The 22,688-nt window shown below is 41.6% G+C and overlaps 1 protein-coding gene across 13 annotated transcripts in view; it reads left to right on the top strand.

The window, feature by feature from the left end:
* Positions 1 to 22,688, top strand: part of TTLL5 (tubulin tyrosine ligase like 5) — a 106,898-nt gene that overhangs the window by 8,172 nt on the left and 76,038 nt on the right. For 11 of the 13 annotated variants that reach the window (XM_015865139.2, XM_015865136.2, XM_015865146.2 and 8 more), the window contains exons 8-15: positions 572 to 641; positions 955 to 1,039; positions 10,257 to 10,358; positions 10,480 to 10,571; positions 12,610 to 12,717; positions 19,636 to 19,717; positions 20,626 to 20,687; positions 22,248 to 22,339. In XM_015865139.2, coding sequence (XP_015720625.1) covers positions 572 to 641; positions 955 to 1,039; positions 10,257 to 10,358; positions 10,480 to 10,571; positions 12,610 to 12,717; positions 19,636 to 19,717; positions 20,626 to 20,687; positions 22,248 to 22,339 — 693 coding nt within the window. Of the gene's footprint in view, positions 1 to 571; positions 642 to 954; positions 1,040 to 10,256; positions 10,359 to 10,479; positions 10,572 to 10,904; positions 11,000 to 12,609; positions 12,718 to 19,635; positions 19,718 to 20,625; positions 20,688 to 22,247; positions 22,340 to 22,688 lie in introns of those variants that run through there. The other 2 variants (XM_032444626.1, XM_015865147.2) reach the window with 2 other exon arrangements.

Here is a 22,688-nt window from a genome sequence, read left to right on the forward strand (position 1 = left end):
TAAAGATCACAAGCTGAGAAGTCATTTTCTTCACCTGTGACTCTTTCACTAGCAGTAGTAACATATTCTTTCCAGTACCTTCTAAGTAAATCCCTCCTCTGTGTGTCTGGTTAAGCACTTAGGAAACAGACAACATCAGCCATTTCTCATTTTCTTTCTCTTGCCTATTTTATGTTATTTTGCCATGCAGCTGTTAAACCTGCAGTTCACTCTAAGGAATACCTAACTGGAAGATTCTGTGGTCTTTTTAATGTAATCTGCAGTTTACTCTAAGGAATACCTAACTGGAAGATTCTGTGGTCTTTTTAATGTAATCATTCTCAGGCTTCTGGATAGGATTTAATTACCTAAAGTGTTTTGTGACTGACAAAACATGACAGTTTTTTCATGTTGTTTTGTGAGGAGAGGTGTTTATGGTCCCATTACTCCCACCCTCTGACATAACTGTTGATAACAGAGTGGTTTTAGGATGTGAAAGCTGGGAAGATGGTAGGTTTGGTTTTGTAATCTTGTTGATGTACTCGTTGAGCCTCCTGGTTTTCTCACTCCTGAATTCTTTGTTCTTTTGTAGCCAAATCAGATTGTACTGGAAGACAACATCCTGGTTTCTCGTTACATCAGCAACCCCCTGCTCATAGATGGTGAGTATGCTTAGGAATTGCTCTTGCTTTCATGTACTCGTTCTTGCTTCTAGGAACTGAAGAGCTCTGCAACCTTTGCAGGAATTTAGTTGATTGAGTCGTCTATCTTATACTAGTGCCAGGGAAAAGAAAGTAAGTGGAAAATTTCTTGAAATTGGGAAGCTTTTCAGTTAGGAAGGCTTCAAGCATCATATGCCAGCAGCGGGTAATGGTTTATTCCTCCCATTGCTCTTAGATTCTCTTGTATTTTCTCAACTGGTTGTGATATGTGAAAGGTATTTGCAGTCACTGATTTCTAACAACTTCATTTCAGATTTCAAATTTGATGTGCGCCTCTATGTTCTGGTTACATCCTACGATCCGCTTGTCATCTATCTCTATGAGGAAGGATTGGCCAGGTAGGGAAAGTTCTTTATTTCCTTAGTGCATGTGCACTCTGCGATCAACACACATTTTGGCTTGCCTCTGTAATCCCGTGCTAGTAGCAAATAAGAGAGTAGTGCTACTTCTGGTGTTCTGCATATATATTTTTAAGTAGATTATATTTCATTGCACTTTGTCTAGTGAGTTTTCACTGTACAGATTAGAGGGTATTCAGTGAGGGATTTTATTACACGAGAAGTAATAAAGCAGGTTTTCAACTTTAGGTAGTGTAATGGCCACACAGCATTACTGAAGTGTTGATTCTAAAGATAGGATTCTTCTTGAATCCATTTTGTACACTTAGTGCCCCTTCTTCATCCTCTTGGTACAGAAGTAAACAAGGTGAAGAGAAACCTTTTCAGTTTCCATATGATGATAAATTAAAAGACGTTTAGAAACCTGTTGATCTTTGCAGTCTTAATACCTTCAAATTGTATTTTAAATTTTGTCAGCACCTGTAATTTCTGCACTATCAAGTATGTTAACTTTGCTAATTTACTGTCCTTTCCCTGGTAGATGTCAACTTTCTTTTGCACTTAAGAAAGATACTTAAGATTTCCAGGGGGGAGGTTTATCTGCCAGAAATGCCTGATTCTCTTTCATCCCAAAAGGAAACTTGATATGGACTGCTCTGTATGTCCTGCAGGTGGCACTAGTGGTCTTCAATTTTAGTGATTTGGATTTTTCCCATCCTCTGAATTTCCAGATTCAGATTCTTGGTGGGAGGTGAAGATCTCTGTGCTACTGGATTTTGGCTTCCTGTTTAGCAACTTGGCCTACCATTTAACACTGTGGTGTTCAGTGCTGGGTGCGACTCCTTTATTGCCTCATGTAGTTTAATGCTTTAAAGCAAAGCTGGGACAGAATTTCTGTGAGGTGGGGGGGAAATGCCTTAACCTTTGGGAGAGGAACCTGGTTGCTGCTTCTTACTCAGGAAAGAAAACAGTGCTCGAGAGTGAGAGCAATATGTAGCGGAGTACTGACTACTAATGGAACCTCTGCTAGAAAAGAAGTGCTGTCAGAAGTCATAAGGTGCATGGTCTTCTTCCAAGGGGGCAGATTTTACTTCCCTAGGCTTGGTTCCTCTTGGCATAGCTACACTTTCCAAGATGTGATCTAGACAGGAATATGAGGAGAGGACATGCTGAGGAGAAGGTATTATGGATTCAGCCTGGATAACTGTATTTAACTTTCCATGTGAAAGAGTGAAGGGAAAATTTCCTTTGAAAGAGATATGAAGGCTATATACCCAGAGATATATAGCAAAGCTTTCAGCCCTTGCTGGTCGATTTGTGCTTGAGATACTAAACAACAGTTTGATTTGCTGTGGTTTAAGTTCTCTTCTTCAAGGCAGTTTTTTGGCAGATGTTGACTGTAGAGCTTTTTGTCCTTTGTCCTCCAAAAGCATATTGCAAATGCCCATGTTTAGTAAGGTTCCTTTTGTAGCTACTTACCTACTTTCTCCCCCACAGAATAAAGTGTGCTTAGTACTTAATCATCAGATATTGGACTTAAAGAGACTTACTAAGGAAGGTAGTGTGAATGGATTCTGTTTCAGTTTTTCATTACAATGTAACCCTTCTGGTCTTATTGTAATCTAAACTGATCATCTGTGATGGGCAGCCTGAAGACCTGTGCATTTGCATTGAAGCTATAGATTTGATTTGACCAGCTGAAGCACATATTCTAGAATGAATAGTACTCTTGACAAGCTTAGACCAGGTTTGCCCAAGTGTATAACTCAATCATCTGATCTTATGTTAAAAACCTGGGTTGTGTTGTCTGACTTCTAAAGTATGTGGTAAAATATATTTATTGATGTACCTTTTAAATCCTAGTATGGATAGGAAGTGAAGTGTTAATAAACTAGAGTCTTAATTACAGGCTGACCTCAGAAAATGGTTTTTAAGATGACTCACCATACCCAAGGAATAGTTATGTGGGCATTAGCAGGTGGAAGTCCCAAGGCTGTTCTTATGGCAGCTGTTGGAATGGTGGATTGTGCGGTTTTTGTGGAGGGGCTTATTTAAAGATGAGAATAGCAAGCCTACTGTGCTTGAAGTACATCTGAAGAGCTCCCTCCAACAGTACAGGCTGCTCTTTGCCCATGTTACCAGCTAGGGGTGGCATGCTTCTCAGTCTCCCATGTGATTTTTTTCCCCCCTCTTTCTAGGTATTTCCTTGTGAGATGGGAAGGAGTCTGGTCCTGTCTTGCTCGGTGCCTGCTGAAAGAGGCACACGGTAGTGGTAGGAGCTCATAGGATACTTCTCTATAGCCTCTTTCTTGCCTAACCTGCAAGATTTGGGTGGCCAGACTTCAGAGCCTGAGTGGCTTGAAGGGCGTTAGTCCAGTGGGAATTTGTTAGTCAGATTTACACTGAAATTGAAAAATAGATTGGGGAGGAAAAAAAAAAAAAGGCAACACTGAGCTGAAAACTCTTCTTGCAAAGGCCCCCAAGGAGCAGCAGCTGGGGGAGGAAACTTTCCAGGGTGATTAGAGATAGAGTGGCAGCTGGGCTTCCCAGTGCTGCCATGGGCTGCCTTCCTGCTGCCTGAGCTCCCACCACCCCATGACAGAACCCCTCCTTTGGTAGCCTGGCTTCCTAATTAGCGCTGGCTCCACTGGGATATTTACCTTTTCTCTGCTGGATTCCTGTGGTTTCCAAGGAATTCAGGTGTTTGCTACGAGCCAAGAAATTCACATTACCTCACAGGCTGAGCTTAGACCAGAGTGTGCTGCAGCAGCCTGGTCCCCTCTTGCAGTAACTCCTGTCAGGCCTCTGCTTCTGAAGGAATGTGTTTTGTTTCTGTGCGGGCACCTGGGAGCTGTGTTTCATCAGGCATCTCCTCCAGGCATTGGAACAGTGAGTAGTGCATCCGGACAGGAGGATTTCTACTGCTTCCTTCCTTCTCTTCATAAGAAGCAGGGTTTGAATGACCACAGGGAAGGACAGATCCATCTGCAAGTAGTTGATATGATTTTCTTAATAAAAATGCACTATATATACAGACACCTGTTACCTCATTTTAAACTGTTGTTTACCTTAAATTTGCTTGTGTAAAATTAAATAGTTGGGCCTAAGGCTGCTACTGTTTGTAATACAGTGGGGGTATGTAGTAAATCTCTACATATGTAATGTTACATTACACATTTGTACATTTATAATGTTACATACAGATAAAAATACATAAAATATATAAAACCCTCAAAAAACCCCAAGTCTTTTCCTTTCCCTACTGTTTCTGGTGAGGTTGCTACCGGATTTTGTTCTTTAACATAGAACTGCTTGTATCATTTTATCTATCTTGATTGGGGAAACTCCTTTTGTTTTATTTTTTTTTTTAATATCTTTTGCAAGGTTTGCTGTCTAGTCCTGCTCTCTTTCTAACTGGTGTATCAGGTAGATGCTGGTAAATAAATAATGATTGTGATGTTCTCTATGGGTTCTCATTTTTTTTCTGACCTGTGCTGCAAAGGAACAAAATCTTGGGTAGCATTCTAGAACCCAGACCTTAGTACTCTTTAAAATGGAAGTATTTGTAGTTCTCTTCTACTAGTTCTTGTCCATTGAACAATTGCTTCAGGGATGCTTGGTGCAACCAGTGGTATAAACAAGCTTCTATGTGGCCTATTCTCTAAACAAAATGGCAGCCAGTATACTAACAGGGAAGCTAGAATCTATTTACTGGAGGGTGAGGGGGGAAAGGGAAGGAAAATAGATTGAGAAAGTGACTCCAAGTATAAAATGTGAGGAGCGTGCTTATAGGAACACTGTACTGGTTATTTCCTGGACATTTAGGCAAGAGCCCTGTGTGTAGTCATGGAAAAGACTGTTGTAATGTGTGCTTTTTCTGTAGCACTTGTTTGAGAGTAAAAGGATTAAGTATTCTTTCCTTTCTCCCACTCCAGGGTCTTTTCTCTTATCCTCCTCCTTTCCCAGGCTCTGGCTAGATGTCTCAAGCATTCCAGGGCTGCCAAGTTTTATGCAAACCCATGCAACAACTTCTGTAAATATTTAATGATCCAGTTTACGTATTTGCAAATCGACTTGAATCTGACGAACTTCACCTTGTGGTCAGTTCATTTCCCAAAGCAGTACTGAGAATAAGGGCAATGTGTAACCCCTCAGGTAGTTTCCTGCCTGTGTGAGTGGTAGTTGAAAAGTAGGCTGTTTATACAGGGCAGTGTAAGGATGTGAGTTGGGGCAAGTAAAACTTTGGGGTGGTGTGGTGAATTTGGGAATTTCTGGAGGTAAGTACAGGCTCTGTGGTGTGTTCTTTAGATTGCGAGGTCAAGAGGCAGAAGTTGCGAATGTCACTCGTGGAGTAGGTGGGCTGCTGAAGGTGATCTTATAAGGTGGGGAGAGAGGGCAGTCGTGGCTCAATATCTCAATACCAAAGGTGATTTTTGACAAGAGGAGTGTGTTGCATGACAGGGAGGCAAAGGACTGGGATACCTCTGGATGATTTGGTGTTAATCTGGTGACTGCAGATTTTCCTGGATTCCTCTGAAGGAGTTAGTGAGGGTTTCTCCCTTTATATGTTTGTTCCTGCTGGTTAGACCAGCTGCTGCCACAACTGCCATCCTGCCACTGCTTACTTTTCATTACTCTTCCCCTTTCTGTGATCCAGTGGAAAATACAGCCAGAGGGAAGGCAGATGCATTCATGTTGAAGGTGTGCACTGTATAGTTGCAGGTAAAGGGAACTAACTAGTTTTTGCCTTTGACTTGAGGTGGCACGTGCCTTTGTGACTTGCAGCTGAGGTGCAAGGAGGTGTGTTCTGTCAGAACTGTTGAATATGTGAGCTCTGCTTTTCTATTCTAGATTTTATATTCAGAAATAAAGGGCATCTACTCTGTTTTGAGGAAAGAGAAGGTGCAGTGGAAGGAGTGGAGGCTGCAAGGGCTGTTCATAGTCTGACTGCTGCTGCTTCTGACCAGGAGGCTGGATTGCTAGCAGCAATTTGAGTGGAAACTGAAGAGCACGCAGTCAACCTCAGTTTAACCTTTCTTGTTTCCAGCTGCAGTCCTTGGGAAGAAACTCCCTCAGAATGGTTCTGTCTAAAAGCTTTTGGAATCTATTCTGTTGTATATCATGCTAGGAGGCGTCCTTAATTTTGTTAACTTATCCCTTCAGGTTTTTAAAAAAGGCAAGATTCATCAGAAGGGGAGAGTGAGAGAATGGTAGCACTGTAAGGCCAGGGAAACAGGCTGTTGAAAGTGATTCTCTCACTTGCAGTGAGCAGTGAATACAAACAGTTACATCTGTGAGCAATAGTATGTGTGTGATGTCATTTTGGGCTTATGTGGCAAAGTTTTGGTAGCAGCGTGCTGCAGGGGTGGCCTCTGTGAGCAGAATCCAGCAGCTGCTCCGTGTCAGTTCAGAGCCAGCTCCAGAAGGGACCCTCTGTGGGCCAGAGCTTAGCCATGAGTGATGCTGGTTGTTCCTCTGAGAGAGCAAATGATTTAAGAAAGGGGAAAAAAAAAGTCCCCTGTTTCCATCCCCCACCAACAGCCACTGTCAAATGAAAACTTGTGCTTAAGAAGCTGTGTTGTAAAGAAAACAAAGCTGAGCTCAAACCAAAGCAGAGCAGGTATCCTTTTGATGGTGGATGCAGAAGAGCAGAAATTTCTTTTTTGACTGTCTCTATAAGATTTCACGTTCTTAGCAGAAGGAACTTACGTTTTACATGAGATATTATAAATAGCACATCTGCTTGCTCTGCACTGAAGTTACAAAGAGTGTTGTCTAATTAATGGTGGAAAATTCACCTGTTACTAGACAGGAAAATTCTTTTTAAGAATTCAGAGCAGTGTGAATTTAGCACTTGAACTACTCAGGACACGAGTTTATCTACCAGCAATATGGAACAGTGAGTGTGTTGGCTTTCTTTAACACAAAGCATTTTGCATAGTTCCTGGCTTGGACAGGATCAGTACAACGGAGGAAAAGTAAGAGTGAGTTGAGGCAGAGAAAGAAGGGGGTGGTGGTAGTAAGAACAAGATGGCATCTTTGAAGATTTTCACTTGATAAAATAGCCTCCTTTGTCTGAAGATGTGCCTCCCCATGTGGATATGCTGGCCTGTAATTTCAGAGTATTCTTGGATTCCTGGCTGATTGCAGGCTACCGCATAGCAGCATCTACCAGTAATACTTTGGCTAGGAAACAGTCCTATCCTGGCTTCAGTTATTTGTGCCTTCATCACTGTTTGGCTGGATTATAGCAATGTGAGATACCTAGGCATGAAGCCTTTAGTGCTTAGGAAAATAGCTTGTACAGAATGTTGCAGGATGTGCTCATGGTAAATTGTATTACAGAGAAAATATCAGACTTGGCCTTTACGTTCTGTGACACCTACAGTTTTTAAACTGTTTATAGGATCTTGGCCCTTTTAGTTGATAAACGTTCAATGGTTTGGATCTATAGAGGGTTACTGGTGCTTTTAATGACATGAGCAGAAGCTTGATCATCCTCTAAAAGATTGGAAGATTTAATAAAAGTTTATTCTAGTCTCGGAAGGTTTTGCAAGAAGATTGTGCTTGCACAGAATTTTTCCTGCTTTCCAGTCTTACAGGCCTGTTCCTCTGACCTTACCTATTTCTAAAAATCTCTAATTTTTTGTTGAAGCAAGACATTCTGTGGCATACCAGTTCTCTTTCCTGGAGGGACTAAGCACGGCAGGCAGACAGCTTTGTTGCTGCTTTGGAAGGAAAGTGTAGTAATGTGTTATATAAAAAGCTGTGGAACTGTAAAGTGCTGAAGGTAATTATAACTAGGGATTGTAATGCTCTGCCACTCCAAGCGAGTGCTGACCTCTTGTAAGAGGTTTGGGTTATTGCCAGTATTGTACTTATGTACAGTGCAATACAAGTACACTGGAATCTCTTCTGAATCATCAGTTCCTATGGAAACATAAATCCTATGGAAACATCTTTCTTAAGGAACTCTACTCAGAGCAACCAATGAAACAGGATGGTCTCTGTAGAAGGAAGCTAATGCACGCCTTTGAAAGTTAACAAAGTACTATTTAGAAGTATCATATCTGCTAGGGATTGATATTATCATGTTTCTGATCATGAGCATCACTGACAGCAATGACAACAACAGAAGTGCAGTAAAACTAACTGTGCACTGCTTGAAAGTAGTGTAGGAGCCCTGATTTTTTTGACATAGATTGCTGCCTATGCTGTATCTTCCTGGCTAAAAGTATATTACCAACAGATGCTTTCAGCATACTGCTAGAAAATGATTGTTGAGCTGAAGATGATGAAGTCTTGATTAAGAATCAAATACATGACAGGATTGTTAGTGTTTTCAAAGCAGAAGAGCTAAGTCCAGGAAACTTAACAGTTAAGCTGAAAAGAAATGCTAATATTTTAAGCTGTGGAAATTTGTGGAAAGGGAATCCAAGCTTCCAAGCTATTTTCTGTTGCCAGCTGCTCTAACTTGATGTATAGTTAAAGCTGAGAGGAAAATGGAGGAAGATTATGATGGTGTTTTTGTTTTAAACTTGCCACTTGGTTGCTTCATGAAGGTGGTTTTTTTTCCTGCTCCCACTTGTGTATTAAGAATAAGTTTAATTTGACGTGTGTCTTCATGAACTTGCTTGTATTGTTCCTGGAGAGGAGAGAGATTTCTCAAAATGGCCATCAAATGAGGGCATTAGTGACTTCAGCTTCACTGAGAAGTGAGGTTTTTGGCACTGTGCAAAGATCATTGTGCAACTTGCTGGATATTCTTGTATAGTTCAGCTTCTTCTAAACTGTGGAAAACAATAAGGGGAAGATAGAGATGGCAATTAATAAAGTGAAAGGAGTTGGCTTTTTTTTTTCTTTCCTTCAAGTTCATTGTACACCCATGTTCTCCAGATTCCCTTCCCTTTGTCTCTCCTCCGTTTTTTGATCACTGCCTCCCTTTTCCTGCTTTGAGGATTCATTAAAAATACACTGTTCTTCTCTTGGAAATGACTTGGTCTTCTGGCTTGGTGCTTTCTTTCATTCTTACTACTCTTCTTAGTATAGCATATGTTTTACTTCCCCTTTACCTTATCTTCTTCCCCTTTATCTCTCTGAGATGTTAACGTCTTGAACTATTGTAGTACAGGAGAACAGCTGGAATGAAGAAGATGAAGGTGTGGGGTTTTTGTTGTTGTTTTGGAGTGGCTTTTTTAATATAATTTTTTTTTTTTTTTGGTCAGCTGTGAATTCGGTGTATGTGGGTTTGTTGATTGTTTTTTCTTCTTTCTGCCAGTCAGATGGCCTGGATTCTGCTCTTGATCTTTTGTTTAAAGTATTTTGTCCAAAATCTGAGGCTGAAAGTGTATTGCAAAAAAGGAACTAATGGGATAGAAGATAAGAAAGTTATTTTGTTACACTTGACGGCAGGTCCATGTGGTTCTAGAATTTTACAAACATGGCCACAAATTGTATTGTTCTCTGCTTGATATGTGACTTCTGTGCAAGATGCAGTTTTAAATGCTTTAAACTGGCATAGCTGGCAGGAGAAACATGATATGGAAGGGTTGTGTAATCCTCAACACTCTGGAGCAGATGCTGCCTTGTTGGGCAAATTGATCTGACCTGTAGGTTCTGTCCCACATTTCCTTATTTATTCTTGAGAAAGAGGATTGACAGTTCTGGGGTTTATAGCCAGCAGTGATAGGAAAGTTTGACGGCAGGAATAGATTTCTAAGGCATCTCTGGAGTACAGAAGAACTCAACTGTGTTTGTAAGGGACTTCAGGGAATATTAGCTTTGATGTGCACATGTAACACACCTGCTATATGTGTGCATGTGTTTCCCAGGACTGATGGATGTTACATGTTCGTGGTAGCTCCCAATGAAACTGAAGGGGCTGTTGCACTGTCTAAAGTTAAGTAGCCTGTCTAACCAGAATCAAAGCAGCCAAGTAAAAAATGTGCCTAGCATGTGTACTGTTAGGTCTGGAAAACTCCCAAGAGAATAAATGGAGCTCCCTGCTTTTAGACACTGAAAAATAGATGAAATGTGTCTGACTGTGGCCCTTAGCAGTATTTTATTTTATTCTGGTCGGGAGAGGTTGCCTTTAATAAAGTCATGTTGCTTACATCCTCTCCGTAGATGTTGGAGTCAAATGGTCCGTGTAATAGATTGTATTTAGCAAGCATATAACTCATTCCAGAAACACTCTAAATCTTGACCCTCTTTTCAGGTTTGCAACTGTGAGGTATGACCAGGCATCTAAGAACATTAAAAACCAGTTCATGCATCTGACCAACTACAGTGTCAACAAGAAGAGTGGAGATTATGTCAGGTACTTGGCTGAAAAATGGAACTTGATTTCTAGAAGTTGGGTCAACTTACCTTAGTTGGTCTAAGGTTGATACCAGTCCTCAGTTATGCCCATTGGTGTAAACTTTCCTTGTTTATTTTAGCTGTGATGATCCCGATGTGGAAGATTATGGAAATAAATGGAGCATGAGCGCTATGCTGAGGTACTTAAAACAAGAGGGGAGAGACACTGCAGGTCAGTAGAGACTGTGTTGTTTTATTCCTTCATTAGATCTTAATCATCCCACTAGTGCAAATCGTAAGAAGTCAGGGAAGAGCCATAGTGACTCCCATTTAGCATCAGAGCAGGGTGGAGGGAAGCGTTCCTTACAGCTTTCTCACTAGAGCTGCACACTTATTCTCTATCCCTAGAGATGAGTCCTATCCCCAGAGGTAAGGCTTGTCCCCTTCCCTTTTGCAAATAGTATTCTGAGCTTTTCACAGGGTGCATTTCTTAATATTTTTACCTACATTTCCCGTTTCTTAAGGTCATTCCATCCCTTCTAAAAGCTTCCCTCCCTCTACTGCTCCCATGGCCTGTTCAGTCTGATGAGTGACCAACCTCTGGAGAGCTGTGCCAGTTTGAATGACTCTTGGATGTGGTGTCATCTTTCCATGGCTCAGGTTTTTGCTGGGTGTTTTCATTTCAGTCTGTGTTTCATACAAAGTTGCTCCCTCTTCCACACCTTTGCCAGGTCTGCTGGGAGTAAAGGCAAATGCAGAGCAGAATCCAGGTATATTCTTTAAGGGATGAATTACCTGTGATACTGCGCCATCAGTTACCATACTGATAGCAGCTGTGCCCATCTGCAACCGATGCTGCAACTGTTCGATGGTGTAGGAAGGGGCTTGAATCTGGCTTTCAGATGGAAGTAGACCTTTTCCCCATCATGTGTATGCGTGGCTGTCCAATTACTTACACTATACATTTTCAGTTGGCTCTGTAGATGCAGTTAATTAATACTGATAAGTCCTGTTCCAATGCCCTCTCCATGTATAAGACGTGCTCTTAAATAAACTGCTGAGCAATGTGAGCAGGCTTCTCTGTAACTGCTTGTCACAAAACTACTTGCACCTTTCTCTGATGTATCTGGTTCTGGTCATAGGAAGGCAGAACTCTGGCTGGAAAGTGCAGGTTTTGCCTGCGCTGGCAAGTTCTTTGTGCTCTGGGATGTTTATGTGCACTTACATTCCCATGCTTTGTTGTGTCCACTTAGGCTTCCTGTGACAGAGGAGCTGACATCTGAATTTGCTTGCATGCTCATTCAGGTCCCTGCATGTCATCAACTAAACAGGAAAAATAGTAATTGTATGTCTAAATCAAACCCTTTAGTGAAGTGATTGGTACTGGATGTTTTTTGGGAATGGGGTTTTGAAATGTTTGCGTGGGTTTGCTGGAGGTTTTGATGTGTTTGTTTGTGTTCCCTTTTAGGGGTGAGAGAGGTTATGCTATCTTCCTTACAGTTTTTCAGACTAGGGCTCTAACGTTTGCCCCTTTCCCCCTCCTCTCACTTCTGTTTGTCCTTGAAAACAGAAACTGTGCTCTTAGTATTGCATGATTCATCCCAAACTGAGTGTAGGATCCAGGTCTGTATCTAATGTGTGTCTTTTCCTACCTTTTGCTCCCTGTCTCAACACTGCTGCTTAATTCTGAACCCTGTTTGCGGGCTTATACAGGAGCCAGAGAGAGCTTTGTAACTGAAGCTGCAGGTTGTAGATCAGCAGGACTGGGAGCTGTCCCTACTTGTATCGTTTTGAAGAAATTTGTGAGTCACAGTCTGGGAACAGCTGCTTTAGAGGAAGGTGCAATATCATGGAACATGTTACATGGATGTTCATGACAAAAAAAACAACAAACATTTTGTACATTAGTGGCTGTGGTTTAAAGGCTTACCTTGCTAACACACTCTTGTTTAATCCTTCCTAATGCCCTGAGAAAGCAATGATCAGACTCCAGCTGACTTGTGCTGATGTTCTTGCCACATGTTTCTGCTTACTTGCATTGTACTTTACTCTTGTATCATACTCACTTGTGACCATTTCTGCAGTAGGTTATGTATGCATGCATACGTTACTGCTTGCATGAATTTCCAAACATTGCTTTGTCGTTCATAGCTCTCATGTGCTTTGATTCACAAAGGTATCTGTCCATATGTATATACACTCATGTTTTTCTAGATATGGTGTGTTGCTTCACAGTCTACTTTTTTTTTCCCCTTCTTCCTTCTGTTTAGCACTGATGGCCAGTGTGGAAGACCTGATTATCAAGACTGTAGTTTCTGCTGAGCTGGCCATTGCTACAGCCTGTAAAACTTTTCTTTCACATCGTGGCAGCTGCTTTGGTAAGGAACTGGGGACATCTGTGTTGGTTGGTTTTTGAGTGTTATTTGAAACTTGCATCTTTCCAGTGCTATAGGGAAGCTTGCATTTCCTATTGCAAGGAAGCCTGATTCTGTTTTTCAGCTCACTATAGGCCTCTGGGGCCAGAGGTTCTTGAATAGCAATTGCTGCTGTGCCAGCATCATTCGTGAAAGTCTTGTACTAGAAAAAAGGATGATGAAAAGCGATTTGAAAGGCAACTGGAGAAGTGCTGGAAGTTGAAGTAACTGGCCCATTAGGCCTTGCAAAGGATGGCTATGGATAATTAAATATCCCGTCAGAGTACTTAATACTTTCTGTTGGGCTAGATGGCTCGATATAGTTCTGATTTATAGTCCTGCAGGGGTCTGATGGCTAAGGAGGAGATGTGTAATGCAGTTCCTGGAATAACAGTGGTGGTAATGTGCTTCTGGGCTTGTACTTGTGTGAGAGTTCCGCAGGGCGGCGTTGAAGCCTATTTCTGGCAGTAGCTGGATGCAGAACTATGTGCTGGCAAAAGGCTTTGAGAACTCGCTGGCAGCAGATGCTGGGAAAGGGTCCAGAAAGCAGCGGCTGGTACCACAGTGTGCCTTCTCCTGCTTTCCAGTGGCTGCTTCCCAGCCTTCCCTGAAGAGGCCTCCTCCTGCTCTTAGCTGCCCTCTGCTCATGCACACACAAGGGAGCAGTCTTGGGGCAGGGGAGGAGTCTAGAATGCTTCAGTTTCTGTGTTTAGGTGTTGGGCTTTATGTTTAAACCAGCTGTGACAGGTAATTCCATTTGTGTGGTCTTTGTATTGCACTTGGATATTTACTGTTGTATAGCTTTCTACTCTGTAATATAAACATTGTCATCTTTGGGTTCTCAGGAGTGATGAGAATCCAAGGAGGATACATGGCTGATATATTAGTGACGTGCTAAATTACCTCTGTCCTTAACTTCCCCAAAGTAGCTCTAATGCCTTTGTTCAAAGTTGGAGAGCTTTAGCATACACAGGGACTTGAGTGAGGTGGTCTTCTTAGGGAAGTAATAGATTAGCAGCTCTCCAGAAACATCAACAGCTGGATTAAAAAACAAAACACAAATAACAAAAAACTCTCTTAACTACCCCCTTTTTTTTTCTTCTTCTTTTTTTTCTTTCTTTCTATATTCCTCCCTGTTGTGTCTCTAGATTCCAGTGAGCTGTGTATGTGGAAATTCATGTTCCTCATGTACTTTCTGCAGGGCCTGGCTCTGAGGTTATCCCACTTCCTGCTGCCTCCCCAGGGCTGCACTAACCACCCTCTCAGATGCTCCCCCGCAAATAAACTGTTTTGTTCCATTTGTTTCAGTGTAAACATAAATTTAGAGCTTCCCAGGAAAGAGAGCTTAAGTAGGAGCCACGCTGCTTCCCTAGGGAGCCTGAGGCATTTCCAAAGCTCTACACTTTCTGCCACCTTCCCTTGCAATTAAGTGGTGGTCCTCGTCCCAAGTATCTGAGCTGCCCTTGTCATGCTGTATGGCTTTTTCTTCATCCCCATGTCACTTTGTTTGTGCCATTTTTGACTGTGTTGAAAAAACAACAAACAGAAAAACAAACCAAAAAAAAGGCAGTTTTTCTAGCTGGAAATGTTCAGAATGGCTGAATTAGTAGCTGTTAACATGAGAAAGAAAACTGGGAATGAAGATTTCAAGTTAGCATGCAGAGGGTCCCGGGAGCCTTTTCTTTCCTTCTGGGCTGCAAACAATGAAACTGCATGTGCGTCCTGAGAGAGATCATTTAAAGAGTACCTCACTCTCATGAAACATGTCTCTGAAGTTCAGGTAGGCCTTCTTTCAAAAAACTGTAGAATAACATGAGTAACTTGGTGTGTATTTTGTTCCAGTACCTGTAATGATGTTGTGGGAGGTAGGACTCCAGCACAATTACCACCTTCCTTAATAAAAATGTTGTATCATAAGTACTTAATTTGCTTAGATTAGGCTTCCCACTTCATTTGTGTAATAATTTAGATCTCCTGCTGTGGTGCTTCATTCCTGCAATAGACTTTTAATGTAATATACTTGTCTTTTAGATTTAAGGGAAGAGACTCCACTCATGGCTTCTTCTTGTTCTAAAACAAGACTGGTGAGACAGTCTGTATGGTTGTATCTATCATGTATCTACCCATGCTTGCCTAGAAAGTGTGAGTGGTCAGAATGATTCTTTTTCTAATGTCGAGTGGCGTGCTGCTGAATATTTGTGGAAAGATTGTAGTGAGTTCCCCTTTATGCAATGTGGGCTGTTTACTGCACTCTACCAATAATTGGTTCTCAAAGGACTTTGGATGCTCAGTAGTTTTGTTCCTCTGGGTAGTATCAAAGTCGTGAAGTACCACATAGCTTCTTTGCAGCCTTCTTCATGCACAGGTGATAACAATGTGAACTCAGGACTCTTTTTTACTTATTTTTATTTAAAATTAAGCTGAAAGTAAAAGATCTTAACCAGTTGAGTTATTGGTTACTGGTGGAGCCTTCTGCAAGTAAAAATTGAATTTAGCACTGACTTTGGAAGACATAATATATCAGTGTGAACAGGAGGTGCAATGGGGATACGTGTGCTCAAGCAGATTATAGACTGCTTCATTCTCTTCTGGGGTAAACACTTCTGGGTGGACTAGAAAAGACAGTGTGAGCTGCTTTCAGGCAAATTGAAAACTCTTTATAGGATTGTTTAGTCGTAGATGAAATGAAGGCAACTGAGTGCAGGATTTATTTACACCAGCATCCTGTGTAGTGTCATATGAGCCTGAAGAAGCAAAATGTTAAGTCCCCTGTTTCATTCCCAGCTCTGGTCAACATAGCAGTAACACTGTTTAGTGCTTGTGCAATCAAGAAGGCAAGGCAGGGTAGGGTAATATACATGTTTCTTGATCCCAACAAGGCACTGAGTGTCCTGTTTAGCTTCTACTTTGTCCTAAGGCTAAATTGATGAGACTTATGCTTTTAATCTCATCTGTATTGATAAGATAGGGCAAACAAGCTATTGTACTGCTTGTGTGGTGAGCTAAATGCTTAAAAAGTTTTAGTTTGTATCTAATCACCAATCTTCAACCATCTACATTTCTGTTCTTTGTGAGCTCTGAGTTTTCCTAGCATCCGCAATTAGTCTGTTTGGGAGAGTGCTAATAATTTTTAGTATTGAATGGTTCCGGCCATTTGAAGAATTTTGAAGGATATGAAAATTTGAGATTGTTAGGGAATTTTTGTGCGCTCTTCCTTGACATTAGTATTGGAAAGTCCCTGCTTGGAAGCTTAGGTCAGACTTAAGTGTACCACATGTGTGTGTTTTCATCTTTGAAACTGGATTAAGCAGAACAACTATTCCCCACATGTATTCTTTTTCTGCAAAGCTTAATCCATTCTACTTTTATCTCCTTGCTGCCAGTCTTTGCCATAAAGCCAGCATGTAAAGATGTTGTTTTGAATCTGAAGAAATTTGTCTTCAGCATCTTCTGGCTCCTAATGATAGGTCTCCTAATGATTAGAATGTACTAAGGTAGTTCTTGTGGTATATATGTATCTTCAAATTTGACTGAAACAATCAGCTTGCAACTAAGGGGTAAGAAACGTTTGAGTGGTATGTCTTCTAGTGATAGCTCTGTAGGAGCTAGTCTCTGTCCCTGCACTGTTCTCCTTACTCATCGTTTTGTGGCTCTAAGTGGTCTCTAATGGATTGATGACTTAGAATCCAGAGTTCATCTGAAAGTCAGAATCCTGCCTTTCAGTAGGAGGGTCTTTGCAGATGTGCTCGTTTAAAATGAGACAAAATGTCTTTGTTGCAAAAGCAGAAGAGTTGCATACTCTGCAACTTTTTTCAGTGTGTGTGTGTGTGTGTGTCATTTCTTAACCTCAGGTTGCCTCCATTAAATTACAGAAAACCTCCTCTTCAATAAGGCTGCTGCTCTTTCTCTAGTGAATGAGCTGAAAACAATGACCAGAATTACAGCAGTCTTCTAGCAGTTGAGCTTATTCTATGAAAATCATGAAAACATTGTTTGCACTGCAAGCTATTACTTGTGTCTTAGTTGCTAGACTTAACAAAGAATAGCAAATTCTTTGTGAGCTTTTTCTAGAAGGGAGTACCAGTGCAGTCTTTGGCAGGACTGTAAGCCAAACTTTGACTACATAGTAGTTTACTAGAACCAAAAGCTTGAGATAATGTATCAAGCCTTCCTCTTATTCTTTAAATAATGACATTCATTAAAAACTAAGAAGTAAATACTTATCTCTGACTGAGCTGTTTGCTCTTAGACTTCAGTCTAAAGCTAGCACTTTTCCTGAGTGGACTGGGAGGCTGTGGTAGCAGTGACTTCTCTTAATGGGAATGGGAGGATAGAGGCTGTTCCTGCTGAATCCTGGCAATAGCCAGTATCTCTTGTTATAATTTTACTTTAGCAAACTGAAAGGATGAAACGTTTTTGTGGATCATAATAGTGAGGAAAGGGAGGTGTGAGAAGGCACTGTGGAAACTTGGCATCTTAGTTTCTTCCCTCTTAATAACAACAGTGGTGCAAGGTGGGTTGTTGTAAACCTACTGTTACTTTAGCCTGATGCAGCAATGGCTCTTTTGGCCTTTTTCTTCACACTCTACAGACGGAAGTGTCAGTCTTTCTGAAACTGGTAATTTCAGAGGGTTTACTTCTGGCTTTTGCTGTGTTTCTACATTTTTTTTGTGCTTGCTTACACGTAATTTTGAGTTTCATAGTGGGTGGGTACTACTTCTAGGTAGTGCATTTTCCATATGTGAAAGAATGCCAAGGACACAGTACTGTAATTGGGAATGCAGGTAATTAATCTTCTGTTTGTGCTAGAGTCTCACAGCCAGACTTGAGAACCCTTTGTGCTATGCCCAATATGGGGACCTGATACATTTGTCAGAGTATGCTCAATAATTTGCTATTTGTGGCCTAAAGTAGGAAACACATCTGTCTAGGCACTGCAGGTATAGCTTAGACTTCAGCCATTGTGGAGTGGCTGTGGAGTTTTAACTAGGAGACTCTAAGGCATTGCATGTGACATTAGATAGTGTTTAGCAGTGAAATTAAGTCAGTGGTGTTGCCCTGAAGAGCCTACTGTCCTGATAAACAAGGCACTCACAAGGGAATGGAATGCCAGCAGCAGGATTGGCCAAGGTCAAGAGGTATCCTCTATGTATTTGTAATGGTAGGCTGAGAGAATGAGTAATTAGGATTTACTGGGGTGGGGAAAAAAGGGGGATTAAAAAGCAAGTGATTTGGAAGGGAGAAGAGTGTGAATGACAAAGACAGAGGAAACTAGATTACTAGCAAATGTCCTTTGAGGGACAGGAGGAGGGAATGGCCAGTAGTGAAAGAACTGTAAGTTAGTCAAAACAAAATGCTTTGCTTCCTGACTGGGGCTGAGAGGTTGCTGGCCAACAGCTGTCATAGGCCCACTCATTGCTTCCTCTGTTTTGGGCATGAACTGCCTGTCCACTGGAGCTTACTGTGAATTAGTAGTCACAGGTCTTCACTAAACCTGGGATTGTCTTTTGAAGTAATGTATTAAAAGCATCAGAGGTTTCTTTTGGACAAAATGCTTTGTTAATGTTTACTCCCATGATCCCAACCTTCTGCTTTTTCCTACAGTGCAGCCTTCCCAGTCTGGGAAACAAGAGAGCCAAATGTAGATTTGGCCTCATTTCTTTGGAATGAACCAACTCCTCAACTCTGCTGTTTTGCTTTCTACTCACTCTCTGGCTTCGGTGTCTAGAAGTGCGAGCAGGCAACACTCTCAAATCCTACTGCCGTTTCTTCCCTTTCTAAGTCCCTCCCTGCAGCTCTTTATCTTCCTATCATAAGGTACTTGAGCTCTCATATAGATCTCCACTTAGGAAGGGCTTGTCAGGCAGTCCAGCTCCCTGGAGCCAGCATGAGCATCAGACAGGCAACAGAAGGCCAGGAGCAGAATTCAAGGGAAGCAGCATGGCAAATAAATTCCTCAGCTTCCACTTCAGGCTCTGGGGAACCAGCTGATTCCATGGAAATCCTTCTTCTCTGCCAATATACCTTGTTCTGTGGTGTTTTGAAAAAATGTGCATAAGTTGCACTCAGGGTCATTAAGTATATTTCTTAACGCTAGAAGAGAGTATTGCATTAATGCCAATTACTCATTTACAGTTGTCTTTGTGTGGTGTCCTTGCAACTCAGTCCAAACTAGAGAGATTTTGTGTATAGAACAAAACAGTAAAATCCACCTCAAAAAGGGAAGCTGATTCTGTTATGACCTTCACAGAGCAGAACACATCTAGCAGATATAATTCATTATGAAGGAGAGGGATGTCTTATAAGCTAATATTTCTACAGTGATTTACTAGAAAGTGGGTAACTGTCAAAGAGATAAAGAGCTGTGGGAGGCAATCCATGTTAGTGGAGCTGCAGAGGAGAACACCCTTTTGTACTTGTGAAGGTACTGCAGAGAAACATGCAGGAAGAACTGGAAAGATGCTGATGCTTGAAAGATACAATTTTCTGTAGCTGATGGGGAAAAGTGAATGTGGAGGTGAAAAGTTTTGTTTCTGGGATCCAGTGGAAAAAGCAGAGTGGATTACTGTGCCTTGTGTCAACACTGTGTGAAAACAAATTCTTCATGAAGTGAAGTTTGTGGATGGCAGAGAGTTCATTTTTCTATGCAATGTTTTCCTAAACTTATTTTCTGCTTCTCTCTTTTTTTTACAAAGTACATTTAATTTGAATTCTGAGCGAGTGAAACTTGCTACTTTTGAAATGTTGCTTATTCAGCCTTAGAGAATTAGCTGGATTTTACGTAAATGTAGATAGAAATGACCTGATACAAACTAATGTTGAATTTTTCTAGATGTTTAAAGATGTTGTAATGTAAATTCACAATACTCGCTATGTTTTCAGAGCTGTATGGCTTTGATGTCCTTATTGATGATACTCTCAAGCCCTGGCTGTTGGAAGTGAACCTATCCCCATCACTGGCCTGGTAAGTGATTTCCAGGTTGAGGCAGGGACTGTTGCTGAAGGTGGTCAGCCTTGCAACTTGTCCTAGGACAGTGTGATTTCATGAGGTCTGTGATGTATTTGTTCCACTGCTATCAGCTGACGGAACAGTTATTCGCTTTTCCCTTTTCAAAAGTAAACTCACTGCACCAAAAGGTTCTGAAAGAACCCAGTTGGGATTCCATTTTCTTTTTATTTCTTTCTCCTCTGCAGTCCATCATCATTGTTAACGCTTCATAATCTCCCATCATAGAAGAAAAAAAACCTTAAAGTTCTCCAGACTATTGTGTGGGTTTTCAATCTGTTTGGCCAAGTAGATACTTTATGATTTTGGAGTCAAAGCAGAGTTCAGCCATTATGAGACTTGTGTATGTAGGTGAATTCTTGTATGCATATGCTGAGTGTATGCGTTATGAGACTGTGTATGCAGATGTATTCTTGGGTTTGCATTTTTGGTCTGGTATTCTTTTGCTGAAATCCATGGTATGAGTGCAGTCTTGGCCCTTATTCTGACCTTTGTAGTCTAATGAAGCTTCCAGAGTACCCATGTATTTTATAGGTGCCACTGTATTTAATTTCCAGGCTTGTTGGCCTGTGCTCGTATCTACACAGTGGATTATTTTTACTGCTTAAACTCATGTGTGCCTTTGCCTTGCTTTTTGGTTGCCAGTCTCTTTGTCCAAGTTGTTACTATCTCTCACTCTGCTAGAAGTGGTTGATTTTTCTGCTCCTAATGTGCGAGCCCCCTCGATTTCCTTGCATGTTGATTACATCTGTGTGAAGGACCTAAGGCGAAGAAATTTTATCACAGTGGATCTTGTCTACTGATGTCTTTCTTTGATTGAATACCAGATAAATAATTCTGCTTGTTCTCTGTTGCATGGGGGATAGCGATGCACCTTTGGACCTCAAGATCAAAGCAAGCATGCTTTCAGATATGTTCACCCTTGTAGGTGAGTGTGACAAAGAGCTTCTTGAATCTTTCCCTCATCTAAAAAATAATAAAAAGTATGTTGATGAGCTGCATGTTGGAAAACATGTTAGGTTATTAGATGAGTATAATGGAGGAAAATCCTACTTAAGGAGAGCAGCTCCATTTAGTACCAGGAAGTTATAAGTGTACATTTCAGCTTTAGCATGTAAATAATCTGGTTGTTTGTGTTTAGGTGATGTTAAGAGTTTATACTTGGATATTTTAAGACACTGCTCTTTTTGTCCTAAGCAACTGGCTTTTGCTTAGTGCTCAGAATCAGTATATGTGTACTTTGAGGTTGAATGTATGAGTTCTGTTTATGCTCTGTGGAAATGGAGCCAAGGCTGTGAACGCTGCATGACTTTTTAGTACACTGCACCTTTAGGCATTCATAGCACATCTTGGTTCAGTTGCTTAAGCAACCTACCTGAATTGCTAAAAGTGATAGAATTGTCACCAAGCAGACTGCTCAGCTGTTTGAGGGAGAGGAGCCTGTCTGATGTTCAGCAGCCAAACTCACTGATTTAAGTAGTTGCTTTTGGAGTGAGTTTCTTTTTTTTCCCCCCAGAAATACAGTGTGCAGTGTGATGTGCAAAGACTGGAATTATGCAATGCTAGGCATAAAAAAAGAAAAAGGCGTCCTTTTTGATCTTTAAGCAGTGACAAGAGGCTTATGTTCAACACAGCAGACTGCAAGGTTTTGCACTTGGGCTGGACGAATCCCAGACATCTATACAGACTGGAAGAAGCAGTCCTTGAGAGTAGCCCTACAGAGAAGGACCATCCTGATGGATGAGAAACATAACATGAGCCAGCAGTGTGCTCTTTCAGCTCAGAGAGCAAATGGTGTCCTGGGCTCCATCAGGAGTGACCAGCAGGGTTGGGGGTTGACTGTCCGTCTATGTTCTGCCCTTGTGAGGCCCTGTCTGGAGTACTGTGTACAGATCTGGAGCCCCCAATACAAGAAAGATGGAGAGTTGTTGGAGAGGGTCCAGAGGAGGGCCACTAAGATGATCAGAAGGCTGAGGCACCTCCCCTACCAAGACAGGCTGAGGAAGCTGGGTTTGTTCAGCTTGGGGAAGAGAAGGCTGTGGGGTTATGTACTTGCAGCCTTTCAGTACATAAAGAAAGCCTATGAACATGAGGGGAGTCAACTCTTCGGAAGGGTAGATAACAGCAAGACAAGGGGAAGTAGTTTTATGTTGAAGGAGGGAAGATTTGGATTGGGTGTCAAGGGTAAGTTCTTTACTGTGAGAGTGTGTAAGGTGCTGTGCAGAGAGGTTGTAGATACCTCATCCCTGGAGGTGTTCAAGGCCAGGTTAGATGGTGCCCTGGGCAGCCTGGTCTAGTATTAAATGTGGAGGCTGGTGGCCCTGCCTGTGGCAGGGTGTTGGAGATTCATGATCCTTGAGGTCCCTTCCAACCCAGGCCATTTTGTGATTCTATGTATGTACAGAGTGAGATTATTAGCAGGAATGCTAGGTTTGTGTTTCAGAGCTTACCAGTCTATAAACTTTCACTGGTATCCTGATCCCCACAGGCTTTGTCTGTCAAGATCCAGGCCAGCATTCAAGCCGGACTGTTTATCATTCATCTGAATCTGTTAGGAGAAGTCCATACCAGAAGCTACAGGTAAGTGACTTCAGCGTGCCAGAGCTGAGGAAGGCAGCAGTAAAGTTATTCTCACTGAATTTGGCTCAAAGAAATTGAGGATAGACACTACTGGGGAGCGTAGCAAAAGGACAATAGATAGTGGTTTTACTGTAAAAGAGGGTAGATTCAGATTAGACATTAGGACAAAATTTTTCAAGATGTGGGTGGTGAGGCACTGGCACAGGCTGCCCAGAGAAGCTGTGGATGCCCCATCCTTGGAGGTCTTCAAAGTCAGGCTAGATGAGGCTCTGGGCAAGGCAACATGATCTAGTGGAAGGTATCCCTGCTCCTTATCTAAAACTTCTTACGCATGTAATTGTAGAATTTC

Source organism: Coturnix japonica, chromosome 5, assembly GCF_001577835.2.
Source record: "Coturnix japonica isolate 7356 chromosome 5, Coturnix japonica 2.1, whole genome shotgun sequence".
Lineage (NCBI taxonomy): Eukaryota > Metazoa > Chordata > Aves > Galliformes > Phasianidae > Coturnix > Coturnix japonica.